Source organism: Urocitellus parryii, chromosome 1, assembly GCF_045843805.1.
Source record: "Urocitellus parryii isolate mUroPar1 chromosome 1, mUroPar1.hap1, whole genome shotgun sequence".
NCBI classification, from domain to species: Eukaryota; Metazoa; Chordata; class Mammalia; order Rodentia; family Sciuridae; genus Urocitellus; species Urocitellus parryii.
In genome coordinates, this window is record NC_135531.1 from 41571229 (window position 1) to 41598836 (window position 27608).

The 27608-nt window shown below is 32.3% G+C and overlaps 1 protein-coding gene across 2 annotated transcripts in view; it reads left to right on the forward strand.

The window, feature by feature from the left end:
- The window catches only part of Ndufs4 (NADH:ubiquinone oxidoreductase subunit S4), a 108288-nt gene that overhangs the window by 38556 nt on the left and 42124 nt on the right, over nt 1-27608 (forward strand). For both annotated transcript variants that reach the window (XM_026385934.2, XM_026385935.2), the window contains exon 2: nt 9604-9682. In XM_026385934.2, coding sequence (XP_026241719.1) covers nt 9604-9682 — 79 coding nt within the window. The remainder of the gene's footprint in view (nt 1-9603; nt 9683-27608) is intronic.

A 27608-nucleotide genomic window follows, 5' to 3' on the forward strand; every position in this document is an offset into this window, starting at 1 on the left:
TTTGTGTTCTGTATCTGTGAATGTTAAATCCATTTTATCTATAGTATAGTTTAATTCTGATGTTTCTTTGTTGATTTTTTTGGTCTGGATTTTTTTTTTTTTTCTGGATAAAGAAAAAGATTCTCTTGAAAGACATTTGCCAGGGCACTCAAATGAGTCAAGCACAAAGAAGAAAAGGATAGTAATAATTGATGGTGAGAGGTACTCTTCTGGGGCTGTATGTTTAATTCATTTAGTTCTTTTTGTTCAAACTAATGAGATAACTTCCGCTGTTGTTCCCCATTTCTAATAAGGAAGTTGAGGAATAGAGTGGTTCTCTTACTGCTCTAACTCATGGCATGTAAGAGAGGATGCCAGGGTTTGAACCTCAGCTGTCAGACTCCAGCTTTTACACTTAATGGTTTAGATGTTTTGTCCATCGATACAAGTGGAGTGTTTATGTTTCCTACTACTATTCTATTGGACTCTCTTTCTTCCTTTAAAACTAATAATATTTGTTTTATGAAAGTGAGATGCTCTGGCATTAGGTGCATATGTAGTTGTGATTGTTATATCTTATTGAATTCATCTCTTGATCATTGTATGGTGAACTTTTTTCTTTTCCTTCAGTTTTTGTTTTTAAGTCTACTTTGCTATAAGAAGAGCTATACCGGCTCACTTTTGTTTTTCATTTGTTTTCTTTCAGTTCGTATGAAATATCTATTTCCATCCTTTCACTTTTGGTCTGTGTGTGTCTTAATTGGTAAAGTGAGTTTCTTGTAGGCAACTTATCATTGGATCTTGTTGGTGTATCAATTCAGCTTATGGGAATTGGGGAATTTAGTTCACTTACATTCAAACATGTAGTTATTCCGCTATAAGTGTCAAGTGTGTTGTAGAATGTATGAAAGTGTTGTTTTATCCAGTTGCAAAAATTCCCTTGTTTCTAGCTTGTACAGAGTTTTTAGCTCGGATATGTGTTTTGTCAAATTCCTTTTATATGACAATTAGTATGATCATTTAATTTTTCTTTGTTAGCCTGCCAGTGTGCTAGAACAAATTAATTGATTTTCAAATATTGAGCAAGCCTTGCCTACCTGGAATAAATTCAATTTGGTCATGGTGTATTCATCTTTTTTGACATTTTTGGATTCACTGTGCTAACATTTGTTGAGGATTTTTGTAGCTATGTTCATAAAAGAATGATCTGTAATGTTTATTTCTTCCAATGCCTTTATCTAGTTTTGATATTAAGATTATACTGGCCCTAGAGAATAAGTTAGGATGTATTTATTTGTTTGGTATTGTTTATTCTTAAAATGTTTGGTAGAATTTACTTGGAGACCATCTGGGCCTAGTGCTTTCTTTTTTGGAAGGTTATTGATTGAATATCTTTAATCAGATGTAAGTCTATTCAAATTATTTCTCATGTGAATTTTGATACTTTGTGTTTTCAGATGTTAGTCCATTTATGGACTTGAAATATTCATAATTATTTCCTATTATATTTAATGTTCATGAGATCAGAAGTAGTGACACTTGTTTTACTTCTATTTGTGATTTATCTTTTTTTTTATTTTTAAACTTTATTAGCCTGGTTAGAGGTATAATAATTTTTTTAAAATATTTTTTTAGTTGTAGTTGGACACAATATTTATTTTTATGCGATGCTGAGGATCGAACCCAGTGCCTCACACATGAGAGGCGGGCGCTTTACCAATGAGCTACAGCCTCAGCCCAGGTATAATAAATGTTATTGATCTTTTCAAACCACAGCCTTTTGGTTTTGTTTATCTTATTTACCAATTTTCTATTTATAATTTCATTGTTAACTGCTATAATATTTAAACTTTTTTCCTTTTGTGTTAGGTTTATTGCTCTTTTTCTTTCCTCTTATTTCTTATGGTATGGAAGCTTAAATTATCAAATTTAGACCTTCTTTTCTATTGTATGTGTTCAGTGCTATTAATTTTCCTCTTAGCACTGCTGTTGCCACATCCCACAAATTTTGAAAGTTGTATCTTCATTTAGTTCAAAATACTTTAAAAGTTTTCGTTGGGATTTCTTCCATGACTCATGAATCATGTAGGAATGTTGTTTCATCTCCAGATAATTGAGGATTTCCAGTTTATGATAATGATTTACAGTTTAATGCATTCTGTGTTTTCTGTTCTTTTCAGTTTAAGGTTCATTTTACGTCTTTAAAATGTCATCTAGTGAATGTTTTGAATTTGAAAAGAATGTGTTGTGCTATTGTTGAATGAAGTAGTTGATAGATGTTATGTTCAATTTGTTAATGGTGCTGCTCAGTTCAACTATGTCCTTACTGGTCCTCTGCCTTCTGGTTCTTTCAATTAGTACTAGAAGAATATGGAAGTTTCCAAGTATAACAATGGATTTCTAGCATATTTTGACATTCTCTTGTTAGTTGCAAACACTTTGAAGATGGTTAATATCTTATTTAAGAACTGACCCCTTCATTGTTACATAATGCCCTTCTTTGTCCCTGATAATTTTTTTTACACTGAAGTCTGCTTTTTAGAAAATAAATGTACCTACTGCAGAAAGAGTTGATTAGTGTTAGCATGGTATGTCTTTTTCCATGACAGTTTTTGCTTTCTAATTTCATAGTTTGTGGGAATTTTGTCTTGACTTGGAAGACTTTATCTACCCAATAGTTATTTTTAAGAAATCATATTTTAGGGGCTGGGACTGTAGCTGGTGAGGCCCTGGGTTCGATCCTCAGCACCACATAAAAAACAAAAACAACAAAAAATAAAAATAAAGGTTAAATTCTAAAAAAATAAAATAAAGGCATGCTGCCCATCTGCAATTACAAAAATAAAATTTTTAAAAAAGAAATAATTTTAGTATTTTTACACACAGGTGCACATGTATAGTGTATATGTGGGTACATATATTTTTAAGTCCATCTGCAATTCTTTGTTATACAGTGCAGCTGTTTTAGAAGGGAATTCAGATTTTTTTTTCCCCATGAAAGAATAGCCCATTGTCTAAATATAACTTCAGACTTCTACCACTAATTTGAAATTTCAACTTTATTATATAATGGATCTTCAGATCTGCATAATCTGTTTTTGTAATCTGATCTGTACTGTTCCATCTATTTGTCTGTGCCTGTGATAATACCCTGGTATTTTAATTACTGTAACATATTATTTGGCAAGGCAAATTCTACTTCTTTATTACTTTTCAAATTTTTCTTGGTTATTTTTGTGAATATTTTTCTTCCCAGTGAGAATCATATAATTTCATAAAAATGTCATTAGGGTTTTAACTACTATTGTATTCAATTTTCAGGCTAATAATTGACATCTTTATGGTAAATTTGCTTCCAGTTATTTGTAAGACATGTGAAAGTACAACAACACAATTTCTTCCTCTAAAACATTTTAGAGCAGTAGAGGTACTGTATTGTTTTGTAGTCATTAGAGTTCAGTGATATGACTTAGCTAAATTTGAACTTATCATATATTCTTTGTGATTTGTAATATAATTCTCATTATCATGACATATGTATACTTATTCCCCTTATTTTACTTTATGTATGTTTATCTTGTTAAATTATTGCTGTATATTGAATATATTTCTTTTCTCTTTACATTTTCCATCATTCCCCACAATTTCCCTACAATTTTATTATTACCTCCTAATACATTGCCCACATTCTTCTCATTACTCTTCATTTCCATTCTAAAGTGTAGTATGTGGGCATGATTACCTTTACTTTTCTTTCACTAGTCTTTCCTTAGTCCATTGGAAAAGATTCAGTTTGGGGCTAGACTTTTATCTGAGACACATCTGTTTTTTTTTTTTTTTTTGGTAGGGGCCTTTAACTCAGTGTTGCTCTACTACTGAATCACATCCTTAGCCATTTTTTATATTTTATTTAGAGATAGGGTCTTGCTAAGTTGCTTAGGGCCTTCCTTGATAAATTGCTTAGGTTGGCTTTGAACTCACAGTCTTCCTGCCTAAGTCTCCTGACAGGCATGCACCATAATAGTTCCTGCCACTAGATCTGCCTGGCTCAGAATGAGAAAAAGGACATCAGTAGAAAGTCATTCTAATTTTTTACTAATTTTAACAGCTAAACATTTTAAGATGATATTAAGTACATATTAAGTACTATGGGTAAAGACTAGAAATTGTTGCAATAAATTAGAATTAGGATGAAGGAAATTAGATTCTATAAAGAGATAAGTGAATTTTCTTCACTCTTATTTCCTTTGAAGTAACCAAAGGATTGGTAGAATTTTTTCTTTCATTCGCTCTATTTTTCCCAAATATTAAGTATTTCCTTAACGCTTTAATTTTCCCATGGACAGTTGATTCTGTCTTGCTTTTGCTGAGAGAGTACAATATGATGAACACACTTTAAAGTTTCTCTCTTCAAAATCTTAAAAAGCTTCAAGATCATTAATTTAAAGGTGATTGACTCAAATATCAACATATTTTAGGTCGAAGATGATTATTGTAGCAAGGACAGTGTTTAGTATTATTTATAATAATTTCAGTTAGAACTTTCAGTAATATTTCTTATAGTTTAGCATAGAACTAAACCCTTTCTGATTCAATGGGAATTTGGTTTGATAAATTTTTAATAGATTGAAAAAAAACATAATTGGCTCTAATCAAAAGGCTAAGTATTAATTAATTCCTTAAAAGATTTCTAGAAGATTAGGGATTCCATTTTATCTAAAACTCCAACAGATTATTTCTGGTCCCTTAAGACTACTAATTCACTGTTTATATTTTTATTTTTATTTATATATGACAGTGGAATGCATTACAATTCTTATACATGCAGAGTATAATTTTTCATATCTCTGGTTGTATACAAAGTATATTCACACCAATTCGTGTCTTTATACATGTACTTTGGATAATAATATCCATCACATTCCATCATCATTTCTAACCCCATACCCCTTCCCTTCCCCCCCATATTCCTCCCACGCTCCCCCTCCCTACCCCACTATGAATCAGCCTCCTTATATCAGAGAAAACATTTGGCATTTGTTTTTTGTCAGAATGGCAAATATTATGAATACAAACAATTATAAGTTTTGGCGAGGATGTGAAGAAAAAGGCACACTCATATTTTGCTGGTAGGGCTGCAAATTGGTGCAGCCAATATGGAAAGCACTATGGAGATTTCTTGGAAAATTGGGAATGGAACCACCATTTGACCCAGCTATCCCTCTCCTCGGTCTACTAATTCACTTTTAATGTTTTTAGCCATATTTGGTTATTTGTAGAGTTAAAAAAAAAACCCTATAGTTGACATTTCACCAAAGAAAGGCAATATTTATGTACATACTCACCCACCCACCCCCCACACATATATACCTGTATGTATGTATATATATGTGCGTGTGTGTGTGTGTGTGTGTATATATATACACACACACACACACACATATATACATACACATGACAAACCACTCCAATATTCAGTTGCTTAAAACAATAATAGTCTACTTAGTTCACAAATCTATAATTTGCACTGGCTTTTTCAAGGAAGCTTGTCTGCCAGAATAGCTCAACTTCAGCTAGAGATCCAACATAACTTACTTATATAACTTGTAAAGTAGTTTTGGCTGTCAGTTCTTCTTTTGGTGTTCTCTCTGTGGGACAGCCTCATCTTCCTCACAAAGTGATGGCTGGGTTCCGAGTGAAATATCTCAAGAAACAGTGTTCTAAAAGATAGGAAATGTCAACTGCCACTTCTTAAGTCTTGACCCTAGAAACACATAGCCTTCATTTCTACTGTCATAAAGTGATCATGCAGTCAGAGAATTCATATTCTAAGAGGAGGGATATAAATTTCAAGTTCTTAGTGGCAGAGAGGGGGGGTCAAAGAAATTTGGAGCCTATTTTCAAACTGCCACAGGAAATAGGGGAGTTTGAAAAAATTATTCTTAGTTGATAAAGTTTATTTGCTCCAAAAGGGGTCAGTGATATCATTCTTATTTGGATACTTTTTTTTTTTTTTTTTTAGTACAAGTGAGTTCTTTTTATCTTTTTACCATTTAAGATTATGAGAAGTATCTTTTCAGTGTTTGTAAGCTAGACATGGTAGCATATGCTTGTAGTTCCAGATACTTGGTAGGTTCAGGGTGGGGGAATGCTTGAGCCTAGGTGTTTGAGGCCAACCTCGACTAGTTGCTGTCTCACAAACAAACAAACAAAAACAGTATTTATATGATCTATATGTACACTTTATAATCCCAGCAACTTGGGAGGCTGAGGCAGGAGAATCACAAGTTTGAGGCAACTTAGACCCTGTCTCAAATAAATATAAAAAGGGTTGGTGGTATAATTCAGTGGTGGAGTACCCCTAGGTTCAATCCCCAGTACTGAAAGAAAAGAAATTCTAAGATGATCCTAATAAGCATTTATTATAGATAGGAAGAAATCAAAAACATGATTCATAAAAGAGAAAATTAATATTGGACTTCTCTGTGAAACATACTGCAAAGAAAATGACAAGACAAGCTTGGACTGGGAGAAAATATTTGCAAAACATATCTGATAAAAGACTTGTATCTATAATACCTAAAGAACTGAGCAAAATTGTCCAGTCAAAAAGTGGATATGAGTCTGTAGGGTATAGCTCAATGATAGGGTATAGCTCAATGATAGAGTATGATGTGCTCAGCATGCATGAGGCCCTGGGATCAATCTCTAGCAAATAACAATAATAATAATAATAATAATAATAATAATAATAATAATAATAATAATGTATAGCTCAATGATAGAGTATGATGTGTATTATTATAGAGTATTATAACAATAATGATGATGATGATGATGATGATGGACTAAAGGTCTGAAAAGACAGCTTCTCAGAGAGGAGGTGCATACACACATAACACATATATATACATACATGAATGACAAATGAGCAGATAAAAAGATATTCACCATCATGTCATAAGGAAATTGCATATTAAAGCAATAATGATAGCATTGCACACCTAGTAGGATTGCTAATATCCTAAACATTTTGTATCGTCAAGACTGTACAAAATGCTGGCAAAAATGAAAAGAACAAGTAATCCTATTCATTGCTGGTGGGAATGCAATTTGCAAAATGATACAGCCACATTCAAAGACAATTTTGCACTTTTTTACAAAGGTAAAACAGTCTTAACAGGATCAGCACTTGTGCTACTAGATATTTACTCAAATGAGCTGAAATTGTATGTCCATACAAGAGCATGCACATGAATGTTTTTAGCATAAATAACTCAATGTCTATCAATGAGTGAATGGATAAAGAAACTGTGGTCTACATATATATTTTTATAAATTGTAACTGCACAGACTTTTTTTTTTTTTTTTGTACTGGGGATTGAACTTAGGCACTTGACCATTAAACCACATCCCCAGCCCTATTTTGTATTTTATTTAGAGACAGGGTCTGGCTGAGTTGCTTAGCGACTTGCCATTGCTGAGGCTGGCTTTGAACTCGTAATTCTCCTGCCTCAGCCTCCCAAGCCACTGGAATTATAGGCGTGCACCACCATGCCTGGCTGCATAGGCTTAAAGAACAAATTATTTTATGAGTTGAGTAATTGTTACATAGAATTTCCATAGAGAATTATTAAAATCAACTAGAACCATACTCCATTTCACTAATAGAATCACGGAGATTGTCATTACTGAAAGAGACTTTAGAACAACATGATTCTTATTTTTTACAGACTTACAAAGAATGAAACTTAGATACAGAGAAGTTAAGGGATTTGTTCATAGATATCTAGTAAATTATAGGACCAGGGTTAGAAATAAGATCTCTTGATCTCCAATCTCTTTCTTACAGGAAACTTATACAGAAAAGCTAAATATAATAAATGACTTTATACTTTTATAATGGTAATTGATAATAATAGTCATGACCCTCAGACTCAAAATTATCCTTTGGGCTCAAAATTAAGATTGATATTTCAGAAACTGGAAATGAAAACAGACTAATAAAACAAATAGGTAGGCAGAAATAAAGGCAAACTATGAGGCAAAGTTTTTCTTATTTTCTCAGAAGATTACTCAATAGTATGTAAATTTACTAAATTTAAGTAAAATTACCATTTATTTTCTGATGATTACATGTTAATCATTATTTCTACATGCATGCTTCCAATTATTATGATATATTGCCCAATAAAAAGTGTGTCTTTTAATTTTGGCTCTTTTTTGCTTTTGGCTATTCTAAATAATGCTGTTGTAAACATTTCTGTACAAGTTTCTTTTCAAGTCCCTACTTTCATTTCTTTGGGATATATACCCAGATATGGAATGGTTGGATCTGTGTTTAATATCTTGAGAAACCAGCATATTGTGTTCCACACTAGCTTTTCGATTTTATATTCTCACAGAGGTTCCAGTTTCTTTACATCTTTGTCAGCACACATATATTTTGTTTTTGCCTAACATTCCTGAAGGGTGTGAAATAGTATCTCCTAGTATTTTTCTTTGTATTTCCCTGATTCTTAGTAATGTTGAGCATCTTTTCATAAGCTTATTGACTATGTCTTTTTTGTATAAATGTATAAATGTCCTTTTCCTGTTTTTAATTGGGTGGTTCTATTTTCTTTTGTTGAGTTTTGTCTTGTTTTGTTTTTCTTGTGGTACTAGAGATTGAACCCAGGGATACTTTACCACTGAACTACATTACCAGCTTTTTTAACTTTTTATTTTGAGACAGGATCTCTCTTAAGTTGCTTGAGGACTCACTAAATTGCTGAGGCTGGCCTTAAACTTATGATCCCCTTCCCCTCAGCTCCTGAGTAGCTGGGATTACAGGTATGCACCAGCATGCCTGGCACTAGCTTACTTTTGAAAGAAAAATGTATATAAGATGGATTAATAGTTTGGATAAATCTAAAGTGTTAAGTTGTCAGAATTAGGGATTAATATGACATTTTGTTAGTATAAATGACATTGTGTACATGAAATAAAAATAAAATCCCTGTTGGTTTTAAGTAATTTCTTTGCAATGAAATAGGAAGATGCTTAATATAAAGGAAATAGACTTTAATCCTGTTTTACTTACAATTTAATATTTCTGTTTTAACCATTCAGACTTTATTCAAATTTTTTGAACAGGATACAGGATTAATTTGTTAACATTAATTAAATAATCACACATCATTTATATTTAAATTACTTATGGTTTAAACTTAAAGAAATTTTTTCTTATGATTGAGATTTTCCCTCCTTTCTGATGCCATCATTTAGGAATCAGCATTCCAGAGTAGTTGATATAGTTTTGCATGTTTTTGCTTGGTCTTGACAAACCAACCACTGTGTTCTCATAGAGAGCAGTACAGTACTTGCCACTGGTGGCCTTTCTGTGACAGAGAGTCTGTAGACTGACATAAAGTGCTGCCTGTTGTGAACTGTAAAGTGAGAGTCTGCCAAAAACTTAGCAGACAGAACTAATTGGGGAGAAAAAGGACTTTTGTGTCCTCCTCTCTTTCTTTCTTAATTTTTAATAAGACAGATATTGTTAAAGTAGCTTGTTTATGTAAGATTTGTCTGCTTCTCTTTTCTCATTGCGTGGATCACTTTTTAACTTGAAGTCTTGTACTGCAGATTGTTGAGCACATCCACATGGAGGCTGGCACAGGACCAAACTCGAGACACTCAACTTATAACAGTTGATGAAAAATTGGTAAGAATTCTTTACTATATTCTGCTATGGTTTTGCGTTTAGGATTATTTTTGAACAATATTCAATGTGGTCTTCTAGGTTCTTCTAGGAAAGTGATAAGAGTTTGAATTTCTAGATTATACTTAAATCTTTTTTTTTTTTTTTTGTATTTAGGATTGAACTCAGGGGCACTTAACCACTGAGCCACATCCCCAGCCCTTTTTTATTTAGAGACAGGGTCTTACTGGGTTGCTTAGGGCCCTTACTTAGTTGCTGAGGCTAGCTTTGAACTCATGATCCTCCTTCCTCAGCCTCCTGAGCCTCTGGGAATACAGGCGTGCACCACTGTGCACAGTGATTATACATAAATCTTAAGTATTTTCAGAGAAAAAAATCATTTATGTTAAACATGATACAAAAATATTGTCATATACAAATATTAAAATGATGAAAGCTTTCGTGGTGTTTATAAGTAGTGATTGGAATGCTTATTTATAATGAAGTATTTTTTATTTTCTCAGTGTAACACTCTTATTTAAGTTGTAAGATACTTAACAGTACTATCTAAAATTAAATATATTGGGTTTTTCCAGAACCATGCAATGTTATTGTTATACATATTATATATACATTTACATACATAGCATTTCTGTGTGCACAGGAGAGTTAAGTTAAAACATTACAACTAGAAACAAATGAATAATTCTTTGTTCATCAGTAAATATAATTTTGCCAGCCATCACTGAAATTTTCAGTATGTGGCCTGTTACTTTAAATGCAAGTTGATATTTATGCTTACATGATGTAATAGCATAAATTTTGTAATGTTTCCAAGACTTCTGATAGAAATGTATAATAGTTTAAGTGTGCTTTGCCTTTTATGTCTGGTTTATTATGATCAAGTATGTGGGTGTATTTCTTAACTACTCCCCTTTTTATGGCATAGTGTTTTATCACTTAACTTTGAGCCTGTTAGCATAATCTAAGTAAGAAGTCATACTCAAATTTGTGTTTGCACCATTAAAGATATAGATGGATAAATAGAAAAACAAGCAGACAGTTTGGAAAACTCTTAAGCTTCAGGCTGGCTGGCTGGTTTTATCTTCAGGTTATCTCTTAGGCTATTTACTGATTTTGCCATCATCTAGACTGATTCAAGTCTCCCAGTTGATCTCCTCACACACTTTAATCTTCCTCTGACTGATTTTCCCCAGGATAGCTATTTATTATTATTTTAAAATGCTATTTTTGTCACCGTCTACTGTGAAATCCTTTGGTGCTTCCTATTGTCCCTAGAATAAACATTAAAATCCTAACATAGTCTTCAAGTTGTTATATGATTTAACTCCTGCCTTCCTCTTAATTAATCCTGTACTAATCTCTTTTTTACAGTATTCTGTGTTCCAGCCATACCAACCCTGGAACTTCCTATTCTTTTTCCTGCTTCAGAGCATTCAGAGTTCCTGTTCATGCAGCCTACATGTTTTTGACCAGTCCCTAGATCTTTATCCAGTCACCATCTAAAATTTATTCTTTATTAATGAAACATCATTTGTTTATTTAAGTATAAAAAGATGAGACAGTTATATATGTGTGAGAGAAGGATTTTCACATTCCATGTGCTCATTATTTAATGAGGATAGTATTCTAATTTTTCCTATGACCATCTCTTTGGGGGGGGGGCGGCGGGAGAGAGTACTGGGGACTGAACTTAGGGCCACTCAACTTCTGAGCCACATCCCCAGCCCTATTTTGTGTTTTATTTAGAGACAGAGTTTCACTGACTTGCTTAGCATCTTGCCATTGCTAAGACTAACTTTGAACTCAAGATCCTCCTGTCTCTGCCTCCTGAGTTGCTAGGAGTTACAGGCATGTGCCACCACACCTAGCCCCATCTCTTTTAAGCCCAAAAGGTTGACTTCTTATTCTAGTGTAATGGTTTGAGTAATACTCAGGAGGCATAAGAGTTTTCAGCCGGAGGCATAAGAGTTTTCAGCCGGAGGCTTAAGAGTTTTCCAATAATACTTCTTTCTGAGTTCTCTTATTTCAAGTTTAAGGAATGAATGAATTAGCCAATAAACATACTACTCTAAACAAGGTGTTATTTAGAATACCAGAGAGGTATATAGACTAGTGTGGTATTTTTAATTATATATTTTAAAATTAGTCACATACCTTTGATGAATTTTGTTGCTCTGTATATGTTTTCCTGTTTTATCTTTCTTGAAGTATTTGAATCAAAATGGCAGGATGATATTCCAGGTGAAATCAATTGAGGTCTTATTTATAGTTATTGAACTAATATTTAATACAAATATTTAATACAAACCTGAGTTTTAACCATTCATTTAATTTTACATCAAAATTAAAGCATTAGGTAATCCAGTAAGTAACATAATGCTAATAGATTTTTGCATCTTGTTCCAATGCACCCCCTAATGGAGGGCTCAATCAGTAAGTAAGTAACATAATGACAAGACCAGGAGCTCAAGAGGGTCCTTCTGGAAATACTGAGTAATTGGGTTCATTATATTTGCATTTTGAACAAAAAAAGGGTTGAAATATAAATATATCCCAACATTAATGATAAAGATATTTCAAATTATAAGGCAAAGCCTATGAGTATTATAAAAGATGTAGAAACATCATTTTAACATAACTGTTATATAAGCCAATTTTTTAGATTAGTATAATATTTTTATTAACTGTGCAAAGCTGGATAATGGTCATATTTGTACCTGAAATTGGATGGAAGCTAGAATCTTAATTGAAATTATGAGAACTTCCCATTATCATGACCTCTATTAGATACTCATATATAATATTTTTTAAATTAAAAAAAAAGATGAATATGAAGCCTAGGGCTTTTGTGTATGAATTAACTTTAGTTGAGGATTGGTTTTCATGGTTATTTGTAGGTATTTCTCTTTTCTGAAAACAGATCTTAGAAATTTAAGCCTAGAGGATAACTTCAGGTTATCTAGTGATGCTACTGAATCTGATTATTTTTAATTTTAAAGAGACTCAATCTTTTTTTCAAGAGAAATCTTACATGGGAATGTAATAGTAATAAAGTAGATAAAAGCTGAACTGCTTAAAGGAAGTAAGATTTGGGGCAGGGCATGCGCGAACACTTATAAGGCTCCAGAGTTGAGTTCTGAGAGGATTTCAAGGAGTGAGATTTGGAAAAATAGTTTAATCTTTTGCCCTTTTTTATTAGATTGAACATCTGTTTCTCCAACTTTGGTTTTAAAAATTTCCACTTAACTGACTCATTTCTTTCTGATGCTGCTGTTTTTACCAATCAGCCATAAGTATCAGATAGCTTTTCCTATGGATAAAGAATAGTTTTTTTCAACCAATGATGATGGAACAATTGTGTATTTATATGAAAAAATTTTTTAAAAGAACCTTCATTTATACCTGTGCCATAGACAATATTTAACTCTCAGGTTCTAAGTATAAACATTGTTCCAAATTTCAAACTAATAAAATATGTAGGAGAAAATCTTTGTAACTCTGGGCTAAACAAATGTTTTTTAGTTATGGCACCAAAAGTGTGAACCATATTTTTAAAAGACATTGCTAGGAGAATGAAAGGAGAAGTCACCATCTGGGTGAAAACATTTGCAGAAAACATACCTGATTAAAGAATTATATTCAGAAAATATAAACAACACTTATAAAAAAGAAACCAACCTCAAAAGGCTACATATTGTGTTATTCCATTTATTCCTATATGATGAAAAACTCTAGGAATAGAAAATTGATCCGTGGTTGTCTAGGCTAGATGTGGAACCTGAAGAAACATGAAATTTGGAGAATTATGTAACTATTCTTGATTGCTTTTTAAAGCTCATATTTGTATTCATTTGTAAAAGAAGAAAAACCATAAAATTTGTACATTGTTTATAAATTACATCAATTTTTATAAAGGGGATGAAGTTTATTTCTCAGTTTGGTGTTAATCTACTTTTTATAACTTCTATCAATTGGTTCACAATCTGAACTAATAATTTATATGGCTTGCTGTTTTCTATATGACAACCTCTATAAACCGAATTTGAAATCAGCTCTTTGGTCTCCTGATTCAGTGGTTCTTAAAGGATAATCTGTAGAGGAGACTGAGAATTTTTTTAAGAGGTCCACCCAGTCAGACCATTTTTATAATTATACAGTATCTTTATTTGCCCTTTTTTTTGTGCTGACATTTATACTAGTGGTACAAAATAATTGAGATAAAACTGTTGGCATCTTAGCACAAATCAAGGCAGCACTTCCTTGCAGTCAAGTTTTCTTTAAAAACAAAAACAAACAAACAAACAAACAAAAAAACCCAGACTCCAGTTTACTTAGTGAAGCGCTGAAAATATTTTCTTTTTCTTTTTCCTTTTTTGGTACTGGGAATTGAACTTATGGGTATTTTGCCACTTATCTACATCCCCAAATGTTTTGTTGTTATTTTATCTTGAGACAGGGTCTCATTAAGTTTCTGATGCTCTCTGGATCTTGTGATCCTCCTACCTCAGCCTCCTAAGTCACTGGTATTACATGTTTGTGCCACCACATCTCTGTAAACATCTTCTTTTAATGTCCCATATAGCAAGACAGAAGAACACATAAACACAGACTACAGTGTTTAAGGAAAAAACTTTGTATGCTTTTATTGCTGTTATAAACTGAATTAGCCACTTTTTTATATATAACCTTTATTTGAAAAAACAACAGATGACAAATTATGATTAATAGATATTTTATCAGAAATTAACCTCCCACTTTAAAAATGTTGCTTGTAATAAACTTCAGAGTTTCAAGTGAGAATTAGAATTTTTATAGCATTTGACTCTGCTAGTGATGTGATTCATTTTGACACCTTCCTAGGACTTAAAGACTGCTCTAATGGAATTGGGATTGGAGAAGATATTAATAAATGTATTTTATATGTATACATATATACACACACACAAACACATTTAGTAATGAAACATATTAACATTTAGAAGGTAGGCATATTTCCATAGACCATTATTTCCATATGGGGTTATTTTCACGAATAGGTAAAGACTTCTATGTAAAGTTCAAGATGGGGCTGGGGATATATCTTAGTTGGTAGAGTGCTTGCCTTGCATGCATTGGGTTCAATCCCTAGCACCACAAAAACAAAATAAAGTGTAAGACAAAACAATGGATTTTGTTGTAACCAAGTATGAAGTTTTAATTTTATTTACTTATTTATTTTGAGAAGAATATTCACTGTGATGCCCAGGCTGGCCTCGAACTCACTGTCTTACTGCCTCAACCTCCAAGGAGATGAACTAGGTGTGTGCCACCATGCTTCTTTTTCTTTTCTTTCTTTTTTCTTTTTTGATACCAGGGATTGAACCTAGGGACATTTAACCACGGAGCCACATCCCTAGCTCTTTTTTATATTTTGATACAGAGTTTCACTAAGTTGCTTAGGGCCTGGCTAGGTTGCTGAGGCGACTTTGAACTTGCATTCAGGTGTGTGCCACTATGGATGACATCATGCTTCTTTTTTTTTTAATTTTTATATATTTTTAAATTTTATATATTTTTTAGTTGTCAATGGACCTTTATTTTATTTATTTATATGCTGTGCTGAGAATTGAACCCAATGCCTCATATGTGCTAGGCAAGTACTCTACCACTGAGCTACAACCCCAGCCCCCATGCTTCTTTTTCTAACTTCATATCTGTATGATGATGGATTTTCATTATTTATTTAACCAAAACAACCTGGCACAATAGTTTGAATACAAGAACAGATGTTAGAATTGATCTTGTCTTCTACTAAGCTAGACATTAAAGAATCAATCTTTCTTCATTTTTCCTTTTATTCTCTTTCCCTCCCTCCTTCCCCCCCTCTTCTCTCCCTCTCTCCTTTTGTGTCCGTCTGTCTCCCCCCCCCCCCCCGTTTCTTAGTTGGGATTAAATCCAGAGACACTTATATCACTGAGTTACATCCCAGCTGTTTTTTATTTTTTAATTTTGAGACAGGATATCACTAAGTAGCCCAGGCTGGCCTTGAACTTACAATCCTCCCCTCACCCTAAGATTTAAGAAAATGCAAATTAGTGCCACTCTCCTCATTTGACGTTTTAAATTTTAAAAATATATTTATTTTTTTGCTAAAATGTTGTTTATATTAATATTTTGACATTTTAAATTTAGTATACATTTAAATTTTCTATCCATTTTATTTTATTACATGGTAAATATCTATAGAAATGCCTCAAATAAACAAAATCTCATTGTTGTCCCAGTAATTTTTAAGAGTGTAAAGGAGGGGCTGGAGTTGTGGCTCAGGGATAGAACATTTGCCTGGGATGTATGAGGCCCTGGGTTTGATTCTTAGCATCCCAAATAAATAAATAAATAAATAAATAAATAAATAAATAAATAAAATCCATTGATAACTAAAAGATATTTAAAAACAACAACAACAATGTAAAGGAGTCCTGAGACAAAAATAAATGATGATGATGATGTTGATGATGATGATATTGTTTTCCTAAGTCTTCTCCTTCCTGGTTTAACCATCCCAGGACTTTGATTTATTTCACATGCATTCCAGGTAATTAATCATCTTGATTACCTCCCATTTGCACTAAATCTCTTTAAAATATTGTTGCCATGGTTTCTTATACTACACATGTGGTACAGGGTGTGATAAGGATTATTATCTCTATTCCTTTTAATCACAGCAGTTCTAGTAAGACCACTTAAAATTTAGGTCCTCATACTTTTTATCTGGATTTCAGGGAGAGGTAAAACCTCAGACCCTTTTATGTGTACTGTTATCAAGTTATATTTCTACCTCCTTGAGCTTGTGCTGCTTATTATTTTAACTGTTATTCTCATATTCACTCAAAGGACATGTTACCAAGTGAAGCTTATTTTTACTGTTACATCTTACTTGTAGAATTTAATTAATTAAGGAAATTTTCATAGTGTTTTGCAGATGTTAGTACCATTGTAAGTACAAATAAAAATTGTTTTCTTCAATTGTATATTGACAATGTATAGCCTATTCTTTTTTTCTTGGCATAAAATGTAGAAAGTGAACAATCTGTGTAGCATTTTTTTTTTTAGCATAAGGAACATTCTGTTATCTTTATTTTAAAATGAGGTGTCTGTTGATAGAGAACAAATTTTCAGAGAATAAAATTGTCATAATTCTATATTACTATTAATAAAGAATTTTATATCAGAATACATATTAAATTTTTGATCAATCACTTTTAAGAATGTCTTGTGTATAAACTGCTAATTAATCTTTTTATTTACTCTTGCAACTAAAAAGAATTTAAATATCAAAAGAATAGATGACAGCATCTTAGAATAATCCTGTAAATTTATGTTTAGAAGCACAATGTTTTTTAAAAAGATCTTTTTGTGGGTCATAACATGGTTTCCAAATATGTGATACTTCCTGCAGATAATAAGGAACTCTTACAAATGAATGTTTGATTGGCCCTTGGGTTTTGTTGCAGGGGAAGCTGTGCCATGGAGGTTGGGTGAAGAATGTCTTTGCCTTTGTGCTTTATTAAGAGGGTAACTTTTTTTCCTTTATGTGTCCCCCCCACCTCAATCTCCTTTCAGTACATTTGATGAATACCCACGTCCAGTGCACGTGTTGTCTTTTTATATTCAGTTTGACTATTCAAAAGAGAGAAGTTAAATTTGCAATGTTCTTTAAAGATTTTGAGTAGGTGCTCCCCCCTAAAACATACAAAGCATAAATTAGACCTACATAGGTATACTTTCAATTTGCTTTTTAATCATTTTTAGTACCTGTTTTTTACTTATTTCATTTGTCACAGTAGCCTTATATTAATTATTACTATGACGGTTAAAATATTAATACAAAAAATAGATAAATAATTTCCATAAAATGTAAGAATGTTTGGATTTATTCATGATTTTGTAAAAATTATGTTGGTTGTCCTCTTTCCTTCATTATTTATTCAATAAATGCTTGCAGAGCATGTTTTACACACTATGCTTCTGTGTTTATCTGCATACTCTAAATTGTTTTTATTTACATGGTTTATTGTTTAAAAACCATTAAGCATCACCTGATTTAATTTTTATAAATGTATTATGATTAGTTATATATGTATCCTCAATTTAAATGCATGTGAAAAAAAGAGACATTTAGTAATTTATAAATCTTAAATCTGTTGGGAGATGATGTGGAATTGAGAAAGGCAGCTATCATTTCAAAGCATTTTTGAAAAATTATGTCATTGCTATTAAAATGTAAAATCCTAACATTTCAGACATGTGCATGTGAAACAGAATCAGTGCTCTGAATGTTGCCAATTTGTTGTTTTATTTCTTAACAACTTCTTCCAAATAGCAATAAAACAGCAATTAAAACTTTATTTTTGCATTAAGGAATTGCTATTTGATTAATAAGCACATATACTAGCAGCGTGCTTAGTCAATGAGGTTTTCATGTTAGTGTTTTATAATGTATATAAGTGGCAAGTTGTTTAATCCATTTTTTTGTCACTAAGAGTTTTAAAAATTTTTTTCAGGACTTTAACTTGTTCTAAAATTTGTAAGATTGAATGATTTTCACAGACCTTCAAAATTAAACAATTATTATATTGTTATAAGTGTTTTATGTTGTGTTTCTTCCTAATGTACTGAAAGTTTATGGATGAAAATATTTTGTAAATCTGCAGACTTAAAAATTGTTCATTAAGAAGTGACCTGCACAAGAAGATAAACCTCAGTTAAAGGCTTACATTTACTTTGTTTGCTCCCCTCCCACCCCCCTTTAAAGGGTCAGTTTTCTTTTGGTGAGATTACTTTCTTTTGGTGTATGCAGCACTATCTCTGCTAGATTATAAGGAGTAGTGTCTGTGATTGGGGTTATACAGCCTTCTAGCATCTCAAGTGTCTGTTTTGTCTGGACTTTACTCACACAGCATTCTTGTGCAAAAATTTCAAGGCTTTAGTCTGGAGCACTGGGTCAAAGGATATGTCTCTTTGAAGGGAAGACAGGAGTTTTTTTTTTTAATGTTTTATTCACTAAGTAGTATTTCATTTTACATCAAAGAATAGCAGCTTTTGAGAACCTACCATGGTGGCAGTTTAGTATGTGAGTTTTTTTTCTTTAAGAGTTTAACTAAATATGGATAATGTTTCTTCAAGTTTTCCCGTCTTCATTAATGCTTATTTATATTCTTCTAGTTAGGTAAGACTACTAAAATCAAAAGATAAAAACCACTAAGTGAATATAAATGTTAGTTTGTAATGTATTTTGTATTTTAAAAACAACTGTAGTGTTTTACAACATACTTCCTTATTTTGGTTTTTATGCTACCCAAACTGCTGAAAAAAATTGATGAATAGCCTTTATACTATTGATTAAAATTCTAAGAAATATTGGTTAATGATTTTGAAAATATAAATTTTATAGTGAAATAGTCATTCTTTACTTGGACTGTGTTTTAGTACTCTCTTGCATGGGAGGGAAGGGAGAATTGATTTTGAAAAATATCAAAGACTCAATGAAAAAATGTTAAGACTTAGTAAAACTAGAAGGAAAGGTTCTTTCTGTAATTTTCAAAAGGTTAATAAGCAAACGTATTATGTACCCATAATATTAATCATGAGTGATTGCTTTCATTTGTTTATATTATTAAATTTTGTCTCAAATTCCTATAACATGATATACATACCTAAGCATGTGAACTGATATTAAAATAGTTTTAATGTTTAGGGGTTGAACATGCTGAGAAATTAAAACATTTCTAAATAAAAATTAAAAATTTTCTAAATAGAGTTGCTGGGTCATTTAAAAGAGAAAAGTGTCTAAATGGATAACAATTTAAAACAAGTGCATTTAACTCTTAACAGTGATAATCATTAACCAAGACATATTACTTATTATGTGTAATTATTTCTTCAAAAAATTCTTTAGATGATTGCAGGACTTTGTTTTTGTTTTCTTAGATATTTGCCTAGTTGTTTTTTCATATTATCAAGCTACATAAAACTTAATTTAAAAAATATTACAAGGGAGGTGAGTGATAGAAATAATAGTTTTTACATGCACACAGGAACCATTAACATTTAAAATAGAGAGTGTCTTTCTATATTTTAATTGTTTAAAGAACAAAAGATCTTTCCTCTACAATATTCAGCCATCTTATTATCTGTGATTCTTCAGCAATTAAAGCAGATTTATTTTCCTCTTTGTTCCTACTTGGAATACTTGAACAATGCTGGAGAATTGAACTGTCGGGAATGTTTTATCTTTCAAAAGCTTTAAAGTTCTACGTACCAATTAGCAAAATACAGTAAAGGTTTAAACTGTTAATAGCCACAACATCTTAAATGCATAGACCTGTAGTATGCTAGGGCTGTGTAACAGTTCTCCATTGTATGTCTCTGTTAAGGAAAGTAACTATGTAGGTCTTTCCTTGCTTTACTACCTGCTGTGTATGGAAATTGTGTATAGCACTTGACACTTGCTTTCAAGAATTTTAAATTCTTGCATGTTATTATGTAGAAGCTTTGGCTTTCAATAAAGGAGAATTGATATTTGTTTGGATTTTATATAAAGGGTTTTTGTCATGTTTTAAAGATGATACAATTCATATGTGAAAATACATTAATCTGTTACTTTGTAATGAATTCCAAGTATGTAAAGTGTATATTATCTCCTTGCAAATGGCTTACCTAATTTTTCATTTAACTGAATATAATCTAGTTTTAAAATTTATATTAGAATATGAGTACCTGATGGTTTTTTTTATACTATTATGTTTTTGTTGCATATTTTGGGGAGGGTTGTAATCTTGATAGTATTTTGTTTTTAGAGTTAAAGCTTTTTAAATTGGCCAGTTTGCCAGGCAATTTCAAAACATAAGGATTCATCCAAACACCCATATTAACTTGTTAAAGCTTCATACCCATCATTGTATAATAAATTCTAAATAAAGGTAGGGATAAGAGAAAGTAAAAAAAAATAAGAGTACTGTCTTTTGGTGACAGTTATTTTTTTCTCTTCTATGTCATGCATCTCATGGAGTAGAATTAGAGTAGAGGAAAGAGGAATGCAGACCTTAATGTCTGAGCAGCAAACTTTGATTTTCTTTGTTCAAACTTTCTAAGTTTTTCAGATGTAGTCTCTGTTTCAGTTCTACTCTTCAAAATACCACCTGCAAGTTTGCAAATATTCATGATTTACAGGATGGGTAGGTGTAAAATAATAGGTCAGTAATATGGAGACCTTACCGTATGCAGTATAATGTGCCTCCACAAAACTACATCTTTATAAGAGATGTTTTTCTAGAAATGTATTAATAGGGTTTTTGTTCAGTTGATATTTCATGTTTAATGCTTTTCTTCAAAAGGCTTTCAGTATATTGCATATCAGTTATTGAAGGTTTTTTTTTTAATTTTAAGGCTTCTAAGATAATAGACTTTTTTTTTTTAGTTTTCTCTAAGCAACATATAAAATATAGAGACATACCAAAATGTTGGGCTAAGAATGCTAATTTAAATTGAAGAACTGAGGTTCTGTCTGTTTAGTGTGCTGATTGACATACAATGAGTGTATGTTGTTATAATTAAAATCTATCAATGAAAAGCATTTTGGAACTTACTTGGGTAGTTGAGATTTGACATTAAAGAACTAAAACCAGGTTCCTGATTTTGTAAGATCATAATATATCAAACACTTAATTATGGTCATATAGTCTGTGCCTAGAATATTCAAAGATTAAAACTTCTCTAGGGCTGGTGGTTTTCAGCTAAGACAATCTGAAGTAGTTTGTGAAGATCCATCAAGAGATTTTTTTTTAACTTTTATTTAAAATATATTGAACTTTTCTTTCATTCATTGAGCACCTACTGTATATCATATTCTAGGCCCTGGGAATACAGTGAATATTCTTGTGCTTAGCGTTTATATTCTCAAGTGAAAGCTCATACCAATTCTATAAATTATTAAGATACATTTCATAAATTAGTTAATGTTATAGAAAAAAAGTTAAGCTGGGTGGCAAGATAGAAAGTAGCTGGGAATTGGGATGGATAAGGGTTATTTAAATAGGACAATCAAAGAAAGAGATGTTGTGGTATATGAACTAAGATTAGAATGATAGTAAAGAACCAATTATGTGAGACTGCAAGAGAGCATTTATTTCACGTAGAGGAAAAACTAATAACCATAAGTGTAAACTAGCTGCTGATAGTTAAAGAACAGAAGGAAAGTTATGCCATAAGAAAGGGAGAAAATGATCTAAAATGAGGTCAGATATACGAGCAGTGGGGTAGACTCAGGTTATTAGACTCTCTCAGGTCCATGAAGTTTAAATTTTATTTTACCTCTAATAGGAAACTTACAGGGTTTTCAGTAGAAAAGTGATTTGAGGGGCTGGGGATTTGAGTGGTAGTGTGTTCGCCTGGCATGGGTGAGGGTTTGATTCTCAGCACCACATAGAGATAGAAATGAAGATATTGTGTTCACCTAAAACTAAAAAATTAAAAAAAAAAATAAAAAAGTGATTTGATCTGATTTACTGATCAGAAAAACTGGAGAATAGCTGTTATGGTTAAAAATCACTTCAAAGGACTTCACAAAGGAAATGATTCGATTATTTGTTGCTGTTTTTATATGCTCAACTGCCCTTTTTGATGTTCATGACATGATTTTTATGATTTTTGCAAAGCATTCTATACACTGACAAAAGTGAATTCTTAATTCTTTTTAACAGGAACAAATTTTTATGTGTTTGCATTTTCAATGTTATATGTGATAAAACAGGTAAATTTTTTTCTATTAAAGAATCTTCAGAATTTGCTCTTCATTGTGGTGGACAGGGGGGTTTCTAGAGATTAAATCTAATTTCTCACTTCTATGACCCTTCATTCTCTATCCCCCAAAAACAGGATAAAAGAGTTGATGGAGGTTTGTCATAGTGTTCAAGAAAGATAAGAAAAAAAATATTTGTCTAAGCTGCTGTCCACCAAGTAGGTGCTGATGAGACCCAAATACTCTAAGCACTGTACCTTGTATCAGCCAGTGGCTTGGCTGGTGGTGACAGTTGTTTCCATCTTAACTTTGACTCCACTTCTTCTCTCTTTTTCTCTTGGAATTTGTCATTCTTCACAGTTGTTTGTGTAACTCTCCTCCTCTACTTTTGTGACTCTGTGTTCCTCTTATTGCTGACTACATATCTGATAGTCATCTCTCTTCCTCTGTGACTATCTTTGCTCCCTCACCCCCAAAATACATACCTATCCCCCTTCCTTTCTGTTTCTTTCTCTGCCCTTCCTCTCAGTCTCTGTCTGGTCTGATTCTTTAGGCATTTTTATGATTTAGACACAAGGTGTGCCCCGGCTGCTCATATGTGAGATAGTGCAAGAAGGTTCAGAGGTGAAATTATTAAATTGAGAGTTGTGACCTAATCAATGGATTAGTCCACTGATAGGATTAACTGTGTGTTGATGTAGGCGGATTGGGTGTGATTGGAGGAAGCAGGTCACTGTGAGGCATGTCTTGGGGATTTATTTATTTATTTATATTTTGTCTCTGGTGGACTGAATTCTCTAATTCCTCATGTCACATCCTGAGTTGCTTTCCTCTTCCATGATAGTCTGCCTCACCTCCGGCCCAGAGCTATGGAATTGGCCAACCATGGACTGAATCTCTGAAAGTATGAGCAAAAATAAGAATTTCCTCTCCTAAGTTGTTCTGGTAAGGTCTTTTGGTCACAGTGATGCAAAGCTGAATAAAATGACATCATCATTATTTTTTCCACTCCTCCTTTCTCTTTTACTTCTCCTGTTCTTCTTTCTTTTTCTACACTTCTGTTTCTTTTATTCTTTTTCTTCTTCCTCTCCCCAAATGGCTAGGGAACTACATGCAAACTAAATGAGAGAGACAGAGAAGGTCCTGCTGTACAGGTGCTCTTTTAATTTATTCATTATTTCCCATTTAATAAGTAAATACAACTTTTAGGGTAATGTAATTACTGGAAAAAGAAATGCTGTGATTTGTACATTTTTATATTATTTGAAATTTTCACCCTGATGAGAAACATGAAATAATAAAAAGACCATAGATTTATTTATAGGTATAACCTTAGATCTTTAATCCCATCCTCTTAGCTGTATAACCTCAAGCAAGTTATTTAACCACTATAAGTGTCCCCGTCTTATAAAATAAAAATAATAGCTTTGAGATTTCTTTTGAAAGTTAATTGAGTACATACATGAAACAGCAGAGTACAATAGTCTTTATTTGTGTTCATCATTCAAATTGGAGCTGTTAGTCTGAAAAGAGAAGTAACCTGGATTATAATTGATATCTTGTTGATTGTGAATTAATTAAGCATACCATTCTTCTGAGTTACATCTGCTATTCAAATATTGAGCTCTAGAGGATTTGGGAGCAAGATGTTAGCCTCAGTTTTGTATCAGTTATGTGTGCTCATTTGTATATGTATGTATATATGCAGGTGGTGCTGAGTTTTGTCATATAACTTGCCTTTTCTAACAACCTATGGATTTTAGTAAGTCATCTATAATATTATGACTTCTCTTACATAGTTTTGGACAGTTTTGTAATCCTTTATTGGTAACTGTATTGCTAAACAATTATCCTTCCAATGAGAAATCTCTTTAGTCACTTAAAATCTTTTTCTTTTTTCTTTTTTTTGGTACTGGGGATTGAAGCCAGGGGTGCTTTACCACTTGCTACATTCCCTCCTCTTTTTATTTTTTTGAGACAGGGCCTCACTAAGGTGCTGAGGCTGGCCCCAAACTTGTAATCCTCCTGCCTCAGCCTCACCAGTTGCTGGAATTTCAGGCATGCACCTCTGCACCTAGCTATAATCTATTTTTAATGGTGAAAATTTGGAACAATTATTCCTAAGTTTCTAAACAACCTGCTCATATTATACATTATATTTGGTCATCAAACTATGCAATTAAAGATACCTTTTAATGATTTTAGTAGTAACGTATGTATACATCCATGCATTATGTAACAGTGAGGATACATTCTGAGAAATGCATCTGCGTTAGTCAGTGTTTCATCGTTCTGACCAAAATACTTAACAACTTGAGGAAAGATTTATGGCTCATGATTTGGAGGATTCAGTCCATGGTTGACTTTATTGTTCTAGTCCAGAAGTGAGTCAGAACATGGCGAAAGGGGGTAGTAGAGAATTTCTTAGTTGATGGCAGCCAGAAAGGTGTGGCGGAGAGAAGAGGAGAGGAGAGAATCAATACCTTCATGAGGTCAGAGCCCTCATAGTCAAGACTACTTTCCCAAAGCCTTACCTTTGAACATATGAAGCTTTGGAGGACATTCCAGATCCAAACCACAAAAGCATCATTAGCCAGTTTTATTATGCAAACACCATGAAGTATAGTTATACAAAACTGATATTAATCACTCACTCAGTAGGGCCTCTTTACTATTTTATAGTAAACTTTAAATAGGAGTATAATGATAAATATGTAGTATAGTAAATATATACATAAACCAATAATGTTTATTATCACTATTTTACTATACATAACTACATGTCCTATGCTTTTATACAACTAGCAACACAGTAGGTTTGTTTATGCCAGCATCACCACACACGTGAGTAATGTGTTGCACTGCGATAGCTATGATGTCCCTAGGTGATAGGAATGTTTCACCCCCATTATCATCTCCATCATATATGCTGTTTGTTATTGATTGAAATGTTACACAGCACCTGACTATATTAAGAATCACATTATATACCATAAATACATAGTTTTTTCTTGCTTATTAAAAAAATAAAGGCAAATAAATACATGTGAAAAATAAAATAGTAATATATGCTGAGTGCAGTGGTGCACACTTGTAATCCAGTGAATCTGGATGTTGAGGCAGGAGGATTGCAAGTTTGAGGCCAGCCTGGGCAATTTAGCAAACACTCTCAAAATAAAAAGGGCTGGGGATATTGCTCAGTGGTAGATCACCCCTGGGTTCAGTCCCCAGTACCTTTAAAAAACAAAACACAAACACACATTGTAAAAACATTAATTTAGAAATGATAAAATATAAAGAAGAAAATTAAAATTACTTTTTCAGTCTTGGTTAATTCTTTTTTATATGAATATTTAACCACACTAATATCCAGTATGTTTACATATGACAAATCATTTTTATTCTGTTTTTTTTCCACTTTATTGTGAATGTCATATTGTTTTAGAAATTGCTCAAAAGCACAATTGTAAATTATTATATAACCACCCATTGTATCTACCATAATGCATCAACCAGTATATAGTTGCTATACTGCAGGTTGTTTACAATTTTTCGCAATTATACAAAATACTGGTATGAATGTCTTTATACCTAAGTTTTGGTCTTTTATAGCATCTTTATTTTAGGTTCAACTCTTTCAAGTAAGATTACTAAATCAAAGAACCTAGCATTGACATTTTAAGTTATTTATTAATAACCTAAAGACAATTGACACAGAATACTTCTAGAGATTTTGAACCAATTGATTCTGTATCATTTGAGAGAGATAACTTTTCATAGTCTATATTTTAGTACATATAGTCTAATTCTGTGGATTTCTTCAGTCTCTGACATATGGGGTGTAGCAGGTTCCACCTAATAGATACATACCATATGTCTAAAAATTAGAAAACAATAAAAATATATAATACATAAATGTACTTGAATTAGTACTTCAAAGCTTAGTACATTAACATTATGAATTTAGCTATCATTGTGCTATAAATTTGTGGATATTCCAGTTGACAGAATTTCTGTCATAGATATATAAAATAGCCCAATGTATGGCCAATAATGCTACAGAAGTGTTAATTATAGCTGCTGCTACTAAACTAATATTACCACAACTATTGTAACATTTGTAGTATAAAGAATGAATCTGAGTAAGTTAATGAAACTTTATTCCTATTTTAATATGTCAGTCTGGTTCTTTTGTTGTTATTTATAAAGCCTTTCCAGAGCACTGGTGAACATCATCATCAGAAATATCTATAAAACTTATCTTTATCATTTATTTGGTGAACTTTGTAGTTACTGATTTCAAATTTATTTATATTGTAGTGAATAACACTCTCTGTAGGATTTTACACTTGAAATTTCTTGAGACTTTTAAAATTTTTTTTTAAGTTGTAGATTGGCATGGTACCTTTATTTTATTTATTTGTTTTTATGTGGTGTTGAATTGAAACCAGTCTCTCACATATGCTAGGCAAGTGCTGTACCACTGAGCCACAACCACAGCCACTCTTGAGACTTTTTTTTTTATCACCCAGAATATATATGGTCTTTGTTTTTGGTTGGGTTGGGAATCAAACCCCGGGCCTTGTGCATGCCTTATCAGTGCTCCATCACTGAGCTACATCCCCAACTATAGGTCTGTCTAGATTAATGTTTTGTTTTGGTACTAGGGTTGAATTTAGGGGTGTACTCTCACACTGAGCTACATCCTCAACCCTTTTTATTTTTGATTTTCAGATAGGGTCTCTTACTAAGTTACTGACGGTAAACTCAAAATTGCTATCTTCATTTCTCAGCTTCCTGAGTAGCTAGAATTACAGATGTAAACTACCACACATGGTGAAGTTTATTGTATTTTATTGATGAGTTGACCTCTCTCTTTGTCCTGGTACTGTTCCTCATTCTGAAGTCTACTTTGATATTAATATAGCTGCTTCAGATTATTCTTAGTTTGCATGGTACATCTTATTCCACCCATTTATTTTTAGCTTATTTATGAGTTTGTGCATATGTTTGGGTCTTGGTTTTTTATCTATTTTGATAACATCTATCTTTTAATGTTTAAAACTCCTATATGCAACATTTAATGATATGGTAGAGTTTAAGTTTAGTATCTTGGTGTTTTCTGCTTGTCCTATGTGATTCTTTTTT